The following is a 21,868-nucleotide window of genomic DNA, read 5'->3' as shown; positions in this document are numbered from 1 at the left end:
TATACCTACCTATATAGGGTGTTAGGGAATGGTCTCCCAAGAATTTCAGGGGGAGTTTGTGAGGGAAAATGTGGTCGAAAACCTTAATACCATTTTTTCCTAACATGAATGGTTTTCTTAAAAATAAAAATTTTAAATAGTGCCCCACTGTTTAGGAACTTTTGCACCATTTTATTGTTGTGATAATTAAATAAATAGTTAACATTTTGTAATGAAAGTCAATTGCTTAGCAATTAAAAACAACAATGCCTCATGTCAAATTTTATCGAGTACCTACTGTCACAATGACGTTTCGGTTTTAAATATTTCCCTTGGACAATAGATCATCAAAAACTACCAGGACTGCATTTTTTATTGACAAAATTAATAATTATATTCGAAATATTTATCTAAGTCCCCTTTTATTGATGCAATGAACTGAAATTATTTGTGCAGCTTCATTTGTGATACCACATCTCGATCAACCTCTAAAGTGATTTCAAATCGAGCACTGACCCTAATAAGATTCGTTAATTTCTCTGTAACTTTATTCTTTATTTATTTGTATTTGTATTGAAAACATTCATAATAAATGTTTAAAATATCCTCTGTTTGCCATTACATAAGCATTCCTTCGGACAGCAGCATTGGCATTTCCCCTACATTACCCATACATATACAAAATGCATATCTGCATACTCCTCGATAGAATATTCTGGCGTTGTAAACTATTGTAATCTTTGCAGAATTGCAGACGACGGATAAAAGATAGATCAAGTCAAAGTGTACACTTTGACAGTAGTAAATTTCAAATGGTTACCAAGCAATCATTTTTAAATCGAAATATACAAGATTTTTTCGTACTATTTCAGCAGTCCCAAAACAACTGGGAACAATTTTATTTTCAGAAAACGGTTCAATTTATCCAAAAGCGGTATGAAGGTTTTCGACCACATTTTGGTAATTGTTCACTTTAACTACTTCTGGAATTTTCGCGTTTTTTTTGGCTAGACAGCCTCAGGACGTCCTCCTGTAGGAAACGATGTAGTTTCCCACCAGTCAAACCTTGTGCAAATGAAAATTTTCCTTACCCTTTAGTTATACTAAGACTTGGCGCGACCTTGACGGGACCTTGAAACACAACAAGAGAGAAAAAAAAAGGCATTTGCACAAGGTTTGAATGGTGGGACACGATCTAGGAGGACGCCCTGAGGCTGTCTAGCCAGAAAAAACGCGAAAATTCCGGAAGTAGTTAAAGTGAACAATTACCCACATTCACCCTGAAATTCTTGGGAGACCATTCCCTAACACCCTGTATATTTGTACATTTATGTAAACTAATTAAAAAAAATTAGTTTATGTGTCTCAACGTTAACAAAGAGCATAGCATTCTAAATTTAGGTAATACTAATTTCTTTGAATTGTTACCGTAAATAGTAAAAAAAAAGCTGCGCAGTATGATAAAAAGCAAGATTAAATTTTTAGGTTAAGTTAAAATCAAAAGTAGTAGAATTGGAGTTACACTTGACTATCAAAATGTTTTGTATGTGGGCACTTGAGTCTCCCCCATAGTTCCCTTGTGTCCGACGGTTTTATCATCTCGTCTCACCGCCATTGAAGATTCTCCATTTGTTATGAAATGTTATGTCAGTTGTCAATGTCAAATGTCAGGTCAGATGGTCGGCTTAGTTATGAATTTGTGGTGACATATGTAATTCGATAATTAAATTTTGAGTTATTTCTACTGCTCGTAAGTAATATCTGAGATGGTAATAGAAAATTATTGGAGACCAAATTAAAGTGTGTTACATTATTAGATTTACGATGATAAAAATGTAGTTATGTATTTTATTATTTTAGTGATTTATTAGGAAATACCTACCATGAGAAATATCACTTACGTATAGAAAAACCCTTTCAGTATTGGCGTAGAAGATGAAGGTTATTGTTGGAATTTTGTGTTTCTCAATACTATTCAGTACTGTTCATTTGCAAAGTGACAGTTCTTTGAAACCAGCAAACATTACGAAAAGTGTAACAAGTGCTACAACTCCAAATTATGGAAAAACTGGAACTGGCATGTGGACTACTCATTTGCCAACCGGCGCTGTTTCAATATCTCCAGTAATCAGTGCAACACCTTCCATAGTGAATGCAACAACAAATGTTTCTATGGTCACTGCAAATAAAGAAGTAAAGGCAGTTGTTAACATAGGCCTTAAGAATGTAACACATCTGAATTCTACTTTGCTTGATCCAGTATTACCAGATAAAGGAGCAGCTGAAGATGAACATAATAGTTCAATGGCAATTTTTTTTGTGCTTTGTGTTTTGGCATTAGGTATTTTATTAATTCATTTGATGTTGCAAACAGGTTTTCAATATGTTCCTGAGAGTGTAGTTATAGTATTTTTAGGAGCTTTGATAGGTCTTACAATGAATGCCTTATCAAACAGAAATATTAGTAATTGGAGAAAAGAGGAGGCTTTTTCACCAACAGCATTCTTTTTAATTCTCTTACCACCAATTATTTTTGAATCAGGTTATAATTTACATAAAGGAAATTTTTTTCAAAATATAGGCTCAATTTTAGTTTTTGCTATTGTTGGAACAACAATTTCAGCATTTATCATTGGTTTTGGCATATATTTTCTCGGTTTAGCTGATGTGGTTTACAAATTAAGTTTTGTAGAGTCATTTGCATTTGGATCCTTAATTTCAGCTGTAGATCCTGTAGCAACTGTTGCTATATTTCATGCATTAAATGTTGATCCTGTGCTTAATATGTTGGTTTTTGGTGAAAGTATTTTAAATGATGCAATTGCTATTGTTCTGACAACAGCAGCATTAGAATCAAATAATCCTATTATGTCCACAGGAGAGGCAATTGTTATGGGCATAGAGAGATTCTGTTTAATGTTTTTTGCCTCGGCTGGTATTGGGGTACTATTTGCCCTAGTAAGTGCTTTACTTTTGAAACATGTTGATCTTAGAAAAAATCCGTCATTAGAATTTGGAATGATGTTAGTATTTACCTATGCCCCTTATGTACTAGCTGAAGGCATTCATCTCAGTGGAATAATGGCCATACTGTTTTGTGGAATAGTAATGTCACATTATACGCATTTTAATTTGTCCACAGTCACTCAAATTACTATGCAACAAACTTTGAGAACACTTGCTTTTATTGCAGAAACATGTGTTTTTGCCTATCTAGGCTTAGCCTTGTTTAGTTTTAAACATCGCGTTAAACCAGCACTGATTGTATGGAGTATTATTTTATGTTTGATAGGTCGCGCATGTAACATTTTTCCTTTGGCAATTTTAGTTAATAGATTTCGAGAACATCAAATCACAAAAAAGATGATGTTTATAATGTGGTTCAGTGGCCTTCGGGGAGCTATTTCTTACGCTTTGTCACTTCATTTGAATTTCAGCGATGAAACACGCCACGTGATTATCACAACCACATTAATTATTGTATTAGTAACAACATTGTTTTTTGGGGGTTCCACTATGCCCCTGTTAAAACTTATGCAAGCAACGAAAAATCCGTCCAGACGTTTGAAGCGACGAAGAAAGGATAGAGAAGTTACACTGAGTAAAACGAGAGAATGGGGTCAGGCTCTAGACTCGGAACATTTGTCTGAAACCACTGAAGGGGAAATGGAAGTGTCATTTGTCTCAGATCGAATCAAAGGATTTGCCAAATATGATTTAAAATATTTTATACCGTTCTTCACAAGAAGATTTACGCAGCAGGTAATTATTTCTACTATTTATCTTTAGCCTTAATCGTCAAATTTAATTTTATTGTTTGTAAACGAATGAGATTTATTAAGAAAACAAATTAGTAAGTACATACTTAATTAAAGATAGTTGCTGACGATTTGTTAACTTAAATGAAGTTATTTTTTATGAAGCATAGATACCTACACAGCTTGACAAACGTAAACTGTGAGGATAAGATGCGCTGATGCGAATAAAATTCTAAATATTTCATTTTTTTCCTTTATCTATTCTAGCATAGTTCGTCTTTGTGTAACAGCTACTTTCTCTTTTTCCCATCTGCACGTTGGACCAGCTACGCTAAGTTTGTCAAGCTGTACGTATGTATTTTACTTTTCAAATAGTGACCACATCTGTTATTTTGTAAAAAAAAAATTTTTAATTCTATGTCCGGTAGTTAGATTTTAGTTACACAAGAATAAGTGTTATTTCATACAGTGAGTTTTTTTAAAGACTGGCCATAGGGTTTTACATGCTAATTTTTCAACCCCCTGTTAACTTTTGTTCTGATGAAAATATTCAAACCATTTTTGGAACAAAGTTGGAAGATTTTTTAAACTATCGGATAGATTACAATTCAATATCCCAAACTGTCGAAAAAGTTGTGAAAAAAATATTTTTTAGCGCGCCGAAAGCGTCCAAAAGTGGATATCGTCAGGTGCTGGTTGAGCCGACAATGGCGCTACTCTGGCGGCCGCTCGACGTACTATTATTTCGGCGCCCTCCTCAAAATTACAAGTCTCACCAAATTTTACAATAGACAGTGTTGCCGATAGTAATTATCGAGGAAAATGCGACGTTGCTGGTTTTTTGATTTTTGAATGGACTTTATGTACGGACATTTATGTGGCAACTTTGTGGGTGGGATAGAGTTGACATTTGTATGACATTTCCTAAGCGTGCATTTCATTTTTTCTATATCATTGCACATTGATTTGACAATTTTCAAAATTGCACGACTGAACTGTCAAAGAAATGTCAACTCTATCCTATCCACACAGTTGCCATATAAATTTTCGTGCATAGTTGCCATACCTAATATTAAGTGTGCATTAACAAAGTTTATGTAATTTAATTGTTAATCTTGAAAAGTTTTTATTCTTCCTTTCTACTAATTGATGTAGGACTTTTTCGCATTACTTTAAATATGCTGGAGTCATTAACCGTGGCAACTTTTCTATCAACCTGGTTTCAAATTTGGACAGATTATTCTAAATTTGTTAGTAATTATTGTTGCTAAATACTCATAGTTGCAATTTCAAAAAGTTTCTTAGAGCCCGATTTCAAGTCAGGGTGACAAATAGATGGTGCAGCGCGAATGTGTAGCTATCTTTGTCCTACACATTAATTACTAATATGCGTCATCTTTCTCAAACTTGCAATTTTGTGCCGTTACCATGACAATACAAGTTGCAAGTCAACTTGAAATCGGCCTCTTTTACCGCTTATAGACTGCAATAGTGGCACAACTGAAAATAATAGATTATATCATTAAGAGTAGAAGTGAGTCTTTTTGTGCTAAGCCCAGAGATTGAAGGCCGAGACGAAGTTGAGGTCGACAACTGGGCGAGGCTCAAAAAAACGTTCTACCCTGAATGATATATTAGTATGTATATTATTCAATGGGCGGATAATAATGGGTATTACTCGTGAGGATGATTTTGTGTCACGAGCCGCAGGCGAATGGCGTAATTCATCCGAGCGAGTAGTAGTCATTATCCGCGAATAGAATACTATACTTTTTCTACGACTATGAAGAGAAATTGATAAATAAGTTTCATTATTAGACAAACTGAAACTGACGTTTTATAGTTATTTGTATCACAAGGCCAGAAACTGCACGTTTGCGAGCATGAGTACGGTTTGCTGTAAGAGTCGCAGACGATTATTGCAAGTACGAATGCTCCCAAAATAGTTTTTCGGCCTCCGTCTAGAAACACTGATGTTTCATGCGTCTAAATCGTCTGGAAACTAGCATTTCCCTGCCTAGGCAAGAAAATCGAAACAGGAATTTTTAATGAAAGATTTTAGGTTGGCAGCACAAAATGTCAATAATATGTGGAATTTTTGTACAATTTTTTAAGTGTAAAATATTGATGTCGGACAAATTTGTATGCTTTATCGCAAGCTATACGTTGTGTATAGCAGTAGAGGCCGAGGGGGTACCAAGCGGCGTCTTAGTAGTAACAGAGAGGACGACGACGGTTTTGAATATTTGAGGAATTGATTGACTTTGGTCGTGACTGTCGCTTCTTGGATCCTTTATGTTGCCAATGAAAGAAAAATAAATTCCCCATTCGGTAATTTTTTAACAAAAATTATTATATTTTGCTTTAAATAAATTGTCGGCCGAAAAAATTTTGTGTATTACACGGCTAGAAAATGTTTTGCAAGTACTCGCACTAGTGCCGCCTCTGCTCCACAAACCGTGCTTGCACTTGCAAAATAGCATTTTCTAGCCTTGTGATACAAATAACTATTCTGGATGTGTGATACACAAATTTTTTTTGTGCCGACTTCTGCAGATTTTTGTGAAATAAAAGTTAAGCACTTATTTTAATAATTGGTATTAGGGACATTTAAAATGTAAAATCAATATCGGTCTTGTTTCTTGAAATTCATTAAATTTAATTAATTTGTTTTTTTTTTTTGACATTTTCCTGAAAGATTTGGTGTAAATGGATACCCCAGCCCATATTCAAGAAATGACTCAAAACAATCAAAACACTTAAAACGTAATTTTAATTAATGAATTAGATGTCTATCGTTTTTGTTTGAGCTCAATTAAAACTTTTAAATTAAATTTTTGAAGTAAAATTTGCGATTTTCTCAAAAAATTATTATGTAAGGTACCAATTTTTTTCATTCATCGTTTAGGTAGTAGCAAGGTCTGTTAGAAAGAAAAGAAAAAAGTGGGGATCGTCATTTAAAGAAGCTGGTGATGACGTCATAGGTCAAAACTGGATGACGTCATGAACAAGTGAAGTAACTTAAAATAAGCATCATGAGAAATAAAAATTGACCTGTTTCAGCGTTTTCGACAAATGTCATTAGTTTTGAAATTACTGAATTTATTCCATAAGTAGTTTCCACACTGTATAATGATGGCTATTCTTCAAGGAGATGAAAATTCCAACGCGAGCCGCAGGCGAGTGGTGAATCGTCCGAGTGAATAATAGCCATCATACGCGAGTTGAAGACTATATAATCGTGTCAAAAATAAATTACTCCCTAGAATTCGAACTTTTAGGTAAATGACGTTTTGCATGTTGTGTGTAACTTGAATTTTCAGAAGTAATTTTGAATGCCTAAGGTTGGTTACTATAAATTGAGAGATTAAGTCCAACTAAATATGCCGTCAGAAGCCAAAATTGATTGTTACGGTTCGATATCTTTTGTTTGTCACTAGAAACCACATAGCCGCCAACCTAACCAAGTTTATTATACTTTCTCTACGATTATACCAAGAAAAAACAGTTTTTGAAAATTGAATTTCATGTGATTTTTATTATTTGACAATTGAAATTGTACCTTGTTCGCTGTTTGCTACGCGATGCGCGACTTATTGTTTACAAACGCATCCGATTGACGATCTGCCCGTGATGGAATGAAAATACGAGAGATGTGATTGGCCGACAACTGTGGATTTCAGTATAATCTATCACGGGGTGTGGAATTGATATCATTCTTTCATTGAATATCCAACACCTGTTTATAATGAAGCCATAATAATGCCGATTTTGAATATATTATGAGGTCTATAAAACACTAGTGGACTTATGAACCCATAATTAAACTTGTTTTTATAATTAAACAGTTTATTGAACATAAAAAAATGTAATACATCAAATTAGAATTATATGAAACATGAATCTCAGATGAAATCATTTGTTGAGGCTTACGTTAACATTTATACAGTGTCTCCGAATAGGTAAAACGACTCTTGTAAAAGATAAAAAATCTCGATTTAAATTTTCATTTGCTGTGGTTTAGCCCTGCTTGGTTAAAGACTAATTTCTAACATAATTTTAGTTTTGAAAAATCAAGTATGCCTTGGAAATTTTCAAAAATTTTCCAGTAGAGTAAAATGCCTTTTATGTGACAAAAAGTTATTAAGAAAAGTTGTTTATAAATAACATCTAGGCCCCTACACCAAATTTCAAAATCATCGGCCAACTATGAGTTTTCATTTTTTTAATGTTTATTTAACAAATCAAAGAATTTTATTTTTAACAGTTCTCTCATTATGAGTAAAAAAATTCACACTTAGATTATTACTACAAGTTACTTAACACCAATAAGTTATAATGAAATAAAAGTAAATTAAAACTTTAGATTAAATGGGAAAAAAATGAAAAATCATAGTTGGCCGATGATTTTGAAATTTGGTGTAGGGGCCTAGATGTTATTTATAAACAACTTTTCTTAATAACTTTTTGATTTGAGGCCTAAATGTTGATTCTAATAGTTATATATGTATTAAGGGCATAATCAAGGACCAGAAAATGTTCATAATGTTCAAAACGAATTTTTTTGAATTATTTTGAACATTTAATTTAATTAATAGTATATTATGATACAAGTTTATAAGAAAGCCTTTAAAGCACGCGAGACGAGTTTAACGTCGCAAGTGCTTTAAAGGCCCTTGTAAACGTGTATCATACGCTATTTTTTATTATACCTGCACTATAATCGGAAAATTATAACAAAAAAATTAAATTGAAATACCTTTTCCGAAGTAATCTGTGTCATTAATCGTTGATATAGAAATGGTCAATTGTTGTTGTTTCGTTGCTATTATAAATTGTGTATTTACCATTGTTCAAAATATAGGTGAATTTGTTGTTACCTAAGCGACCCTTAAAGCTTTAGTGTTTTAAAGGCCCTTTTTCGCACGCATTTTAGTGTCAAAAACCGGGATTATGATTCAGGTATAATAAAAAACATTTTATTTATTTATCACCTAATTTTTTTGAAATTGTAAAAAAACATTTGAATTTTTTTTTTGTGTTATCGCATAGTGAAACATATTTCTGTCCTCTTTAATCATAGAGTTCTTTGTTTTCATTACTCTAACGGGTCCAAGTTGATTTTCAAGATCAATGAAAATATTCATTTTTCATATTTACTTCAAAGTCAAATCTCTCAAACCTAACCTATTTCTTTTTTATTAAAGTGTACTAATACGGTGCGATCAATTAAAAAATAAATCGAGTCGGCGTATTACCTATGGCAACCCATGCTATAGCATAGGCTCCAAAGCAAACTCGATTTATTTTTTAAATGATCGCTCGGTAGAATGCTCTCAAAAATGTAGAGTCATTTGAAATGTTGAAGTGGGAATGACTGAGGAGCCTTGGGGGGTTTAGAAATGACACCATCACTGTATTGATTTACGCCCGCCAATGCATTGACTCACATCTTTAAATTTCAAATTTGTAACGTTAAACACATTAAAGACCCAAATTTTTCGCGCGGGCACCCGGTATATTATATTTATGTAATAATATTTTTGAATAATGTTTGCTTTCAAAATTAAGAAATGAAATTTGTAGGAACTAAAGGACTGCAAGAGTCAAATGACGGATTTAACTAACCAGTGGTATCAAGCTATTAGAATATCACCGGATCAGTCTGATGATGAGAATGGAACGTTCACTCCAAGATCGAGTATATCGAGTATTGTTCATTAATAGTCAAATACATTATGGAATTTGTACTTAGTTTCAAATTTCCCATTACATTTGTAATATATTTTATTTAGTATTGTATTATAAACACATGAAAACTTAGTTCACCAAAACCGCTTTTTAAAATTCAATTTTAAAAATTATTGTAACATTTGCTTGACAAAATATTTGTTGGACCAAGTTGATATATGTTTTAATAAAAAGTGAATTTAGCTTATGTAATTGTGGGAGATATACTTGCTCAATTCACTTTTGGCTTAACTTATTTCTTTATGTTAAATTTGATTTATTAGTACGCACAATTATTATCTGTAAATATATAGAATTCTGCCACCTGCATTGTGATTTAGTTTTGTCAACAAAAATATTTAAATAAAGTAAACAAATTGTAACTACGCATTTCTGTCTTTTATACAGTGTCCCTAAAAAAGAAGACGAGTCCATAACTCCGTTATTTATCAGAAGATTTTAATTATCTGTACACCAAATTAAATAGTTAATAGGTTACAAAATGGCCTAATAAATTCAAGTAAATACATATAGCCCCATGGGCTTCAAGGGTAAACTGTCAAAATATTTTTTTTCAAATGGGATTACATATTTTTTTTAGTAATTCTGATAGAGATTTTTATTTTGAAAACAACAATGTATCACAAGTATACACTTAAATACCAAAAATTCACAAAAAAAATGTAAAAAAACGCTACTGTCGTCTATGTTCCATTTTTCGCTAAACATTGGCGGCATATCTGCGCAATCCCACATGTTATTATTTGTCATTTGTTTTTCCAGCTACCTTAATTTGGTTATTACATTGTAACGCAACGCATTTTCATAGCTTTTCCACTGGTGCTCGTCATTTGTTTTAAAAGTTAGTGTTAATTTTTTTCATGTGAAGTTATACTTGTGATGCATTGTTGTTTTCAGAATTAAAATCTCTATCAGAATGATTAAAAAAAGTATGTAATCCCATTTGAAAAAATATATTTTGACAGTTTAGTCTTGAAGCCCTTGGAGCTATACATGAATTTATTAAGCCGTTTTGTAGCCTATTAACAACCATTTAATTTGGTGTATAGATAAATAAGGGAGCTATGGACTCGTCTTTTTTTTTGGGGGGGGACACCTGTATTTGATGTTTTATTATGCTTAAAATACACAGTGAAAGGAATCAAACAATGATGAAAACTTTGGTTACTTTATGTCATGCTATTCTGGATGCCCCAAAATTCGCGGAACAAATCAGTGGGGCAATGTCAATTCATCTTAGAAAATGATGAGAAAAATAATAAAAAAATTCTATGTTTTAGATCTGAAGATATGGACGCTCAAAAGGTGCAACTTTGATCTCGTTTATTTTAAATACACTGATCAAAAAAATTAGCGGAACACTATTTTGACGGTTTCTAATTTTTTAAATAAAGAGCAGATGTACCCCCAATTTCATAATCAGCCTAAAGTTACTTTAACATTAAAGTTTACCATTTACCATAAAAACATATTGTTGAAACCACGGCTTCCTAGATTAATAAGAGTCGAAGCCTCTAATACGGCTGGTCGAGTTCCTTGAACTGTCTGTTCCTTCAAAAGCCAAAAGTATAGTAGCGCCCTCTACCAAAAAACGAATATTTTTTAAATTAAATGAATGAAAAATCGTATTAATGTTTTTTTTTCTATCAATAATCTACTTTTTGAAGTAGTGTATGTAACATACAAATTCCGATTCTTTTTAAAATGAGATTTGTACGCGGTTAAGCAGCCAAATAAATACACAAATGTATAGTGGCGCCCTCTCAGGAACAGTAAAAATGCTTGCAACTGATGAACTCGACCAGCCGTATTAGAGGCTTCGACTCTTATTAATCTAGGAAGCCGTGGTTGAAACAATCCATTAAAGGCACTGTACGGTCGTACTGTATATTCGAGTTCTGGAACTATATTATTGTCTACCAGAGCTTACCTGGAACCAGGCATAAGGGACGAGGGACACTTGTTCCTATAGCAACTTGAATGGGAAACACTTAAATGAACAGTTAATATAAAGCAGTTGTACCCAGAACTATAGTTCATTTTTTAATGCTGTAGAAAAAGTCAGGCAGCCAAATATACACTTTCAATAATTCACTAGATTCCTATTTCAATTTTGTAAATTGCTTCAATCCATGATGCCATATGCCACAATAAATGCATTAATGTCAATTTGTGTCAATGTGTCATAGGTATTAATTTAAAGGCTAAACTCCCGCATTGTCAAAGTGTTTGCAAATTGCCGCACTGCCGTTTTGAGAGTAGTAATTTTCATTTTAACGTTGGCGCAAAAATTTGAAACTTCAAATTTGAAGTTAACTTTAATAAATTCGTATTCTTTCATTCAAAGAATTACTTACACGAAATGACTGAACAAGAAAAAGATATGAAACATAAAAGAATACTGTTAACGACCAGAGAGGAGCACGGTATTGTTAATTATTGTTTGGAAAGAAGAGAATTAAGTCCATTAACATAACCAAACTTTTCTTGTTGACGTTTTTATAACTAGATTTTGTGTACAGGCAACTGAAACTGTATGTCACCATAGGTACACTCCAAAAAAAATCAAAAATTTGACATTGACAGTGCGGGAGTTTAATAAACGGATAGTAGTTTGGTCAAAGGTTTTTATACTTGATTATCGATGGGCTGCACAGAACAAATTATGTTCAACGAAAAAGTAAGTCGGCCTTATCTGTATTCGAAAAAACATGATTTTGAACATTTACAAACATGGCTATGATGAACATGCGGAACTTAAGGTTGGGGATACGGTTAAACTAAAGAAGAGCAGATGTGGGAATTGGATGTGCGTGGAACAACTGATTATACACCTTGGAGCTTGGAGAGTCTGATGACGATTCAGATTAACCGGAAGAATTCCAAGATGAGAGTTGATTTTTTAAATCCAAAATATGTCTGAGTTATCGTTAATTATGGTTTCTATTTACTAACTTAATGCTTTTTTATTCATGAATTCTAGATTAAACACATTATTAAACACGTTTTCTCATTTCAATTAAAGTTTTTACCGAATGCCAAAACCTTGTCAGACTGACGGAGATTTTGACAAACAGAATTTTTAGCGGCATCGTGGATCCATTTCAATTAAAAATGAATTTAAGGTATCTAGGCAGCCTTGATGACTGTATATTGGGTTGCCTGACTTTTTCTACTGCATTAAAAAATGAACTATAGTCGTTATTTATTTATCAGTAACAATCCGCAAACCCTGGATTAACAGTCACGTTACGATAAAGTCGACTTTAAGTTTATTATGAAACTGGCCTTAAGTGTTTTATTATGGTGTGCTATTCTTTAGACATTCAATAGCAAACAGTAAGCAAAATTTCTATTTTTCTTCTACACACTTTCTTTGTGAAAGCCAAAATGTAAAAAAAGTCATAATAACAGTGTCGCTGGATTATTTAAGAAATTCAAACATGTTTCAAAGTGTACTCTGATAAAATGAAGTGAAGTGAAGTAGAAGTTGCAAGGGCTGTCGCTCTTCTTGAGGATGGGCGTTTAATGCGTTTTGTTGCAAATAGTCTCAACACGAGCCCATCTGTTATCTGCAGACTTTAGCATAGATACCAAATAACGGGTACTCCAGGAGGGCTGGACAAGGCCGCAAAAGAAAAGCAAACCCCCAGAACGACAGGTAGGTATATATCTTGCCTTCGCCGACGTACAGTAACTGCTCGATAGCTACAAAACCTTCTGCGTAATGCGACCGGCGTCGATATTTCTGATCAAATAGTCAGAAGTCGACTAAGTAAGCTAATCTGACACCACGTAGACCTGTGCGTACCCTTCATCTACAATGGGACCACACAGTTGCCCGTCTAAGTTTTGTTCGCGAACATACTCTACTCTGGCAACTTCTACATTGGAGGTCTGTGGTCTTTAGGTACCGAGTCACGATTTTGTCTTACTCGTTGCCCTGGACATGTACGAGTATACAGTCACCCTGATGGGGGATGGGACGTTACGCCGCAGCCGTTTCGCCGCGGCCGTTTCGCCGCCAGCCCTTTCGCCACGGGGACGTTTCGCCGCGGCCGTTTCGCCGCCATTTGAATCTCATCACAGCTGTCATGATAGATTCAATATTTACAGAGTATGCAACCCACATTTTTAAAAACTTGCATTTTATTTTAGACCACTAGAGTGTATACCCGTCATTTTATTTATACATATATTATATTTAACTCCGAACATTGCCCATACTTAGTCCTTACGTTAAAAAAAACAGGTCGTTGAATGTTACATCAAAATATCTACTTGACATTAAAAAAAATCTCAAGTTGTTTGAATTATTACTGTGATAAAATAAATTTTAAAATATATTCAACAGTAATATCCCAAGTGCATGAAAATAACCGATTAAAATTTGACGTTTTGTCAAAAGGTTTTGCTTAGAAATATGTCGTAGCACGAGGGATTTTGGGTGGAAAATTTACGAGAAATATTTATTTAAGCAAAACGTTGCAACAAAAAACGTCAAAATTTAATCAGGTTATTTACATGCAAGCGGGGTATTCGGAATGAATTATTATGAACAAATAGATTTTATAACGAATTATTTGCAACATCTTTGACAATGATTGTAAAAAATTCAGAAGCGAGTAAATTTTGACACATAGATATTTACCCGGCTAAATTTTGAAGTTTCAAATTTAACCGATATAAAAGCCAGAAAAACCATAGCAACTACGGCTTTTTATATGTATGAAGGAAATAATAAACGGAAGAAAAAATACACAATGCATTTATTTTATATTATGTCAATCAGAGAATCAGAGCACTGAATCATCTTTTTAATAAGAAAAATGGGAGTTTCAAATGAAGCAAAAAGTGTTATTCCTCTGAAGTTTTTGCGTAAAATCAAAAATATTTTTTTTTCCCTTTTGTAGGTAAACTCAATCCCGGGACATACTGTATATCTGACCCTGAAAGCCCGCCCAATAAAACTATAATATTCACCAAATACAGAGAGCGGCATTGTGTAGTTGTATTTCCTCAAGTGTTACTTAAATGCTGCTACCCTCTGCCCTGTTTCTAAATCCCGAGCCGCTTTACGAAATTTCCGTCGGATTCCCCAGAATATGATTTAAATTTATAAGTAGGAAAATAAAAATTTTGAAATTATAAATCAGTTTATTTTCATAATTAAATAAATATACATTATTTTTGGCTCTGTAATTATGTTTTGTAAATATGTAGTGACATGCAGGTGAACACCGTACTTTACATTACGAGTTCCAAAACAACACAGTAAAAAATACTAAACTTTCCATCTCAATTGTTTCACGTTTAGGCAGCCTTGCAGATTAATTCCCGCCAGTAGTAATCTTACGCATATGATGTTGTTGCTTGCCCTGTGCGAACCTTGATTATAATTTTTTAGTTTTGTTGTCCGTTTCGGCATTGTTGATTTCAAAAGCACTGTTACGTTTTTTTACTGCTTAAATTAAAGTAATTAACTAATTCTTATTTGCTTTTGTCTTTGTACAGCGTGATCAACAATGACTGAGTCTGTTGGCAATGAAACAATTGAAAAGTACTGTTTTTTTTTGTCTCGTAATTCGCACTGGCTGAATTTTTTTAACTTGAGACGACATTAAAAACATTTTTGGTTATGCTGGTTATGTTTATGCTCTGATAAAAATGAACCTTTGATGGTAAATTTCAAATTTGCCAAATTTCATTGTTACCAACAGACTCAGTCATTCTTGATCACACCGTATTTTCATCAAGTAAAGATTTATTGGAGATAACCTATAATGGATCAGGGATCTATCATAAATGTTACTTTTGTAATGTAACTAAATACAAGAACAAGCGGCACCGTGAAACAAATGTTAATTATGGCTCCACGATCCCTCACGTAGCGCCTATACTAAATACATGGAGTTATTTTTTTCGGAATTTTTCTACAAAATCAACATTGAAGCAATGCTTGACTTTTGGTTGGTTAGTAGGCATCTAAACGGAGGTCGGTGACATATTATTTAAAAAAAAAGTATAATAATTAATTTGTAATTAAATAAAAACGCGAAATCATTTTTTTCGGATTTTTTGGTCCTGGAACGTTTTTTCGCGGTAAGTAAACACTCATTTGATAGATAATTAAAATACGGAGGTTGATGACATTTTCTTTTTTCGTTTACTGTCGTAGTTTTTTTGTTATTTATAAAAAATAAATCCGAAAATAGGCAACCAAAAGTACTTGAGACGACGCGGCCCTTGCCTCTTGAACATAGTTTATGGCTAATGAGAGCGACTTACGCAGGTCCTTATAACTCACTAATATGTACTTTTATGACCGAGGGTTCGGTCAGTCCATTGCTTTGGGCCGTCATTTATTACAGGGGGTCTTCAACGCATTTGTACTCTACAATTTTTGCGATATTATAAAAACAGGTCGCACTGATCAGGATTTTCATTGATTCGCGTGCCATAAATATTATGCGCCATTTTTGATGAAAGAATGAGTGAACATGTTTTTGTGCGAGAAATATACAGTGAATTTTTGTATCAATGAACCATAGGGAACAATTTTATTTAATGAAACATTTATAATCTAAATTATAAATTTTAAAGTAAAGAGGTTGACAAATATTTTAGTATTTTAAATGCTCAAACGCCTCAAACTCTTTACCAAAAGCCGCTAAATATTTAGTAACCTAATCGGTCTCCAAATCCGGCGAATAATAATATTTATAACATTATTACACTGTTTTTCTTTTGATTTTACTCTTTTGTCAACTATAATTGGTTGCAAAAAAAAAACGGAAACTGTCAGAATAAAATTGGCACATTTTTATGGTGTGAAACCTTGCGAGAGAGAGGTTAGAATTATGATCAAAATTCAATGACAATTTTAGAAATTATTTGATAGGTATTGTCAAGTAGACAATTGTGTAATTGACAAATGGACAAAACCAAATTGTACCAACTGTATTTCACTATTTCTCAAAACTATTTCCTATCTCTATTAAATGTCAAAGTGAGGTAAATATGAAACAGTTTTGAGAAATAGTGAAATACCATTGACAAAAAAGGAAAACCAAAAGAAAAACACTGTTATATTATAATAAATTAAAATGGTCCAATAATATGAACTCCCAAAATTCATTCAGTTTTGTTACTTTCACTTTGAGATAGATAGGAATGTAGGTACTGTTATTTTTTTTTTTTAAATTTTAAACCTATCTCTTTTCACCGTTATTACCGTACCGTACAGTTACTTGGGGATGATTAGTGGTCCTAGGTAAGTATACCTAGAAGGACCGGGAAAATCCAATAATCCATTTGTTATCGAAAGAGTCAAAATTCCTGGTACACATTATAAAATTTCCAGTACGGACTATCAAGCTGCAAACGTTTAGAACCATCGAAATCAGGTATTATTTACGACATTTGTGTTGGTTCTTGCTGTTATTAAATAAAAACTTTATTGATTATGATTGAATCGTTGTTTGGTCAGAGAATTCAATTTTTTATAGGTAGGTACTATCGCGGCCATCCAAAAGTTAACGTTTTTTTTTTTATAGTTTGATATTTACTTTAAATCATAGGCGTCCTAAAATGTCAAAGTTTGACACTAGCGATAAAAAGTTTATTGAAACATTTTTTTTTAAATGCTACATCTCTCTCCGATGCAGACAGCTAGGGCTATTGCAAAGCTAGAAGAAAATTGGTCGTTGGCTGCTGTGGCGAGAGAATTACATTGCAGTAAGACTTGCATCTTCAATATAAAGAGGGGTTGAGGGGCCAATGCGAATAGGTGTTGGAAAGGTTTCTTTACTAAAGTTTACTTTCACTTTAATAATGTATTAATTACTTCTCAGTCTCATTTTTATTATTACAACTTTTTATTATTAAAATAGTAACGCCTGCTGCACGAACGCCAATGAATACAGCCTGATTGAATCAAACGAAAAATACGGAAATTTTCGCAAGCTATCGTTCACTTTTGGATGGCCGCGATTGTAGTGATTGTACATAGTTATGAGTGTTATGACTTATAATAAATTGTTAGGCTTTTTTTAAGATGCTTCTTATAGGTAAATTTCGGCTACTTCTCGAGTCAGTTATTTCGGGCAACATTCCATTCAAATATGTAACATACTCGTATTTCTAAAGTATCTATCATTTTACCGTACCAGTATTTAGAATCATCTTCTTCAATAACACAATACATATTTTAAGTCACATTGTGTAGGTACAATAAAATAACATTTTTGGAGATAAGCAGTAGACCTTGAACCTGGTACAGTTAATTTCAAAATTATCGAGTACACGTCAAAAATCAAGAAGTCGATTTATTACAGATTTTTCCACATGTAAAGATGCCTTTTTGAAATTTGAGCGTCATATTTTTTATATAGGTTAGGTAAGTTTGACAACATAAAATGTCGCTGATATTTTAGAACACCATAATATTGACTGTTTTATCCTCTGCATGGTGCTCTTCGCAATGTTATAATACTGAGCTACCCTCCGGATCTTCTTCTAATTTGGAAAGAATGAGCACTTTCGCGTTTTCGGTTAGATTCGGAATTAGTTTGTCAAAATTGACAATGATCATTGACAAAAATTGTAAGTGCATTTCACACTGTAGAAAATTAGGTGTACTCTATAATTTTGAAATTAACTGTACATATAATTATCATTTTCTTTTAATAATATTTTATTATCATCCCTGGATTCATTTCTAAATATTTAATTTTTTTTTCTATTGCCATTTTGATGTCGGTGTTTCGAGCAGCAAATGGACATTTGATTTCAACAATTGAGTCCAAATCAACCAATCCATCTGGTGATGCACCCAAAAATGTTTTCTCAATGTCTACAAATAAATCGCACGAACCCGTTATTTCTTCCAATTTTTGTTTTGCTTTTTCTTCGTTGTCAATACCCCATTGCAGTGATTCAGGTAATTTTTTAAATTTTGATTTTTCGAGGCGACATAAAATATCTTTTATCGTATTTGCAGTGTCCGTGGTAATTTACATATTTATTATTCTTCCAAAGTTACTAGCAGTTAACCTATTATTTCTTAGCCTCTCTCACTCGTCATTATTGCATTGCCCCATTGTTAAAATTGGAATTGATTCAGAATATAATCTCCAGTAGTTTCTAAGCCAGCCGATTACTGGCAATATCTGGATTCATACGACCATAATGGGCCCTATTAAAATCCTCGAAGATTATGAATATTTTTCTTGTAAATATTCAAGTAACTTCTTAGTGCACAGGACAAAATGCAAAACTTCACGAACAATTGGTAAATGTTTTTTTTTTTACCTACAATATGAAAGATGCAGGTATAATAAGTGAAACGACCCTTCCAAATGTTTACCAAAAATATTGCAGGTAAACAAGAAGGTAGAGAATATCGACATCGACATAGTGTTATATTATATTACTTACTACAATTTTTTCAGATAACCAACTTATCAACTTTCATGAATTAATTTCTTTTTATTATTTTAATAAAAATAAAAAAATAGATTTTTAACGCCTTATCTAAATGGATAAAAATTCGAATTGAGTTAATTTTAAAATATTAACAATGCAAAATTATAACTATTTTTTTAGTATTTGGCTGACCTCTTTGATGTCTAGGATCCACTAATTCTGGAAGAAAGTCCCAAAATAAAATGTTTCTAAGTGATTTTCAATTTCCAATTTATCAATTTCATGCCAGAATCTATCGTCCTTTTTAATTATGCAATATTTTAAATCAGAATTGATTTTCTCTTTCGTAGCCGTATATAAACAACGAAGTAACAAATATCACGATTGGTGATATTTGTGGTACTCGTACCTAATTATAATAAGGATGCGATGTTTTTAATTTTATACGGTTTTCATGATCCATCGTTAAATAAATCAATTGTTAATTCACGTGTGGAATATGGTCACTTTATTACAAGAATTGCATCCGAATTTATTAATCCATCTCTTTGCTAAAAATGCTTTATATTTATCAATTATACAACTTTTAACATTCAATCCGATAAGATGCTCCAATTTTTCTGTCGCTTTGTTTTGTCACAGAAGTTCGAATGAATGATTTTTCTGAATACAAAATTTCTTTTACCGTATTTGTAGTGTCAGTATTCCGAAATAATGGTTTATGGGGATAACGGGAACGGGTTTATTGGCCGTCGTCTGTGTCGGCATTTCTACCTGACAGAAATGCATGCATTTTGTGACCATAACTTCTGCTCGAAGGCCCCCCGGCAAATTGATTGACACCCGTCAAAATTTACAGAGTATACAACCCACATTCCCCGAAACTGGAATTTTATTTTACTCCACTGGAGCCTTAAGTGCAGAGCGAGCATGTCCGCTGCTCGAAGCTCGGCGCGCGGCCGAAAGGGTGCAGAGCCCCCCGAAAAAGTTACCTCCAAGATGCAGTCGTGAGAGATCTCATCTCCGCCTCCAGCCACTGCTGCGTCAACCCCATCCACCAGGTCCATGACGTTGGCAAAAAAATCCGGTGAGTCGAAAACCTTACCATCTATAATCGAAAACACCCCAACCCCCGAGCTCTCCCCCTCTAACTCGAGAGTCTCGTCGCCGACCCCAACAGCAACCCATTCGACGCTACCTTCTTCCGCAAACCAACCGCTCCCCGACTTCAAGTACACGGTGAGAGATATTCCCGCCAACCTCGCCACCCAGAAGGCATTTTATAATCTTCTGGTCGTCACTCTCGGCTTGAAATCCATTCAGCTGAGGGTGAACTATAACAAAACCGCGTTGGTCATCACCAAAGCCCCTCTCGCCCCCAACTTCGTAAAGACCCTTCAGGTCGCCGCGAACAGCCCAACGATCACCATCGCCCCCATAAATCGGAAAGCGCCCGGACCTGCGTCTGCCCCCAAAAAACCCACCTTCTCGGTGGTCGTCCGCGACGTCCCCCAAGATATCTCCGCCGAGGAGATCGCCGCCCTCTGCCCTCCACTGTCGATAGTGAAGGCCTGGAGAATCGTCTCCTGGAAATCTAATCGCCCCACCTCATTCATCCGCGTTCTGTCGACCGACAAGCTTACCGTTGATTACATGCTAATCAACGGTATCGTTCTTTACGGCCGCACCTTCGAGTGCGAGACCTCACACCCCCCCACCCCCACACCCTTGCAGTGCCCCAGGTGTTTTCAGTTCGGCCACGGTCAGGCCGAATGCACCAACAAAGCCATCTACCCCAAATGCCCCGAAAGCCACCCGCCAAACCGATGCCCCGCGAAAGAGCCCTCTTGCTCCTCTTGCAACGGCCCCCACCCTGCATGGTCGCGCGCGTGCCCGAGTTTCAAACAGATCCTAGTGACTGATGAAACTCCCGTTCTCCTCGTCAAAATCATCGATCACCCGACCGCGATCGCCGAACCGACCGACTCCGATTCGGACCTCGAAAACGACACCACCATCACCATCATCAAGAGCTTGATCACCTTCATGACCAAGACTCTGTTCGACCTCTTCCCCATGCAGCGGTCGAAAATTCAAACCATCCTCGAAAACACTTCCAAATCGGTTTTCAACGTCGTGACCAAAGTGTCCCACTCCGGACACAAAATCCACCTCACTTTCGACCAGTGAAGTGGCCCCCAAGCCCCCCCCTTTTTTCAACTGTCACGCATAGATGGCTCCGATACAAATGGGATGCATAAATATCTGCGGCATAAATCGTAAATTCAATCCCTTTAAAAATTTTCTCGCGCAGGATAACATTTCAATTCTGGCCATCTCGGAAACCCACACGGTAAAATCAATCGTCGTTCCAAAATTTCACTGCTATCAACGGAACTCTGAAATTAATCCCACCCGCAGCGGCGGCGTCGCCCTCCTCGTCGCTCAAAACCTCGCCTCCACTCCCCACACACTACCTAACCACCTCAACCACCTAGCAGCCGTCGCAGCCAATCTCCATCTCCAAAACATGTCCATCCTAATCATCTCTTACTACAACCGCCCCCAAGACAGAGTTTCCGCTGATCTGCTTCGCTACGCGGCCCAACATAACTTTGCAATCGTTTTCGGAGATTTTAACGCTCGTCACACAGACTTCGGTGACACCCAAACGAACCCCAACGGCGGGTCACTGAACTCCCTTATAATCACTCTTCCGCTGTGCCGTCTGCACAACACCGATCCCACTTTTTTAAGTCACACGGGTTGTTCCATCTCAGATCACATCCTCTCAACAGAAAACTTCGTCCCCTTCTTGTACCCCCATTGCAGCATAGGAACAACCGTCACTTCCGATCACGTCCCATTAAAAACACACCTCCTTTTAGATGACCTCCTGACTGTCGACCGTCAAGTCGCGCAATTCACCGAAGTCCTCAAAACAGCCCAATCGC

At 34.9% G+C, this 21,868-nt stretch overlaps 2 protein-coding genes across 3 annotated transcripts; both read left to right on the top strand.

The window, feature by feature from the left end:
* Positions 1 to 1,432: 1,432 nt before the first annotated feature.
* Nhe1 (Na[+]/H[+] hydrogen exchanger 1) lies at positions 1,433 to 9,850 on the top strand. Of its 2 annotated transcripts, XM_069040453.1 has the most exons (4): positions 1,433 to 1,779; positions 1,840 to 3,741; positions 4,005 to 4,084; positions 9,324 to 9,850. In XM_069040453.1, the coding sequence occupies exons 2-4, from the start codon at positions 1,915 to 1,917 to the stop codon at positions 9,328 to 9,330; spliced, it is 1,914 nt and encodes a 637-aa protein (XP_068896554.1). In that variant the 5' UTR covers positions 1,433 to 1,779; positions 1,840 to 1,914; the 3' UTR covers positions 9,331 to 9,850. The 2 variants fall into 2 exon arrangements, with proteins under 2 accessions (XP_068896554.1, XP_068896546.1); XM_069040445.1 differs by lacking the exon at positions 4,005 to 4,084 and having other exon boundaries at positions 1,439 to 1,779.
* Positions 9,851 to 12,724: 2,874 nt separating this feature from the next.
* LOC138130787 (uncharacterized) lies at positions 12,725 to 21,104 on the top strand. The gene is made up of 2 exons (XM_069047436.1): positions 12,725 to 13,149; positions 19,774 to 21,104. The coding sequence occupies exon 2, from the start codon at positions 19,980 to 19,982 to the stop codon at positions 21,102 to 21,104; it is 1,125 nt and encodes a 374-aa protein (XP_068903537.1). The 5' UTR covers positions 12,725 to 13,149; positions 19,774 to 19,979.
* Positions 21,105 to 21,868: the final 764 nt, after the last annotated feature.

The sequence above is a fragment of the Tenebrio molitor genome, chromosome 1 (assembly GCF_963966145.1).
Source record: "Tenebrio molitor chromosome 1, icTenMoli1.1, whole genome shotgun sequence".
Lineage (NCBI taxonomy): Eukaryota > Metazoa > Arthropoda > Insecta > Coleoptera > Tenebrionidae > Tenebrio > Tenebrio molitor.
Note: the sequence above shows the minus strand (reverse complement) of the source record. Positions and strands in the feature narration are given on the sequence as shown.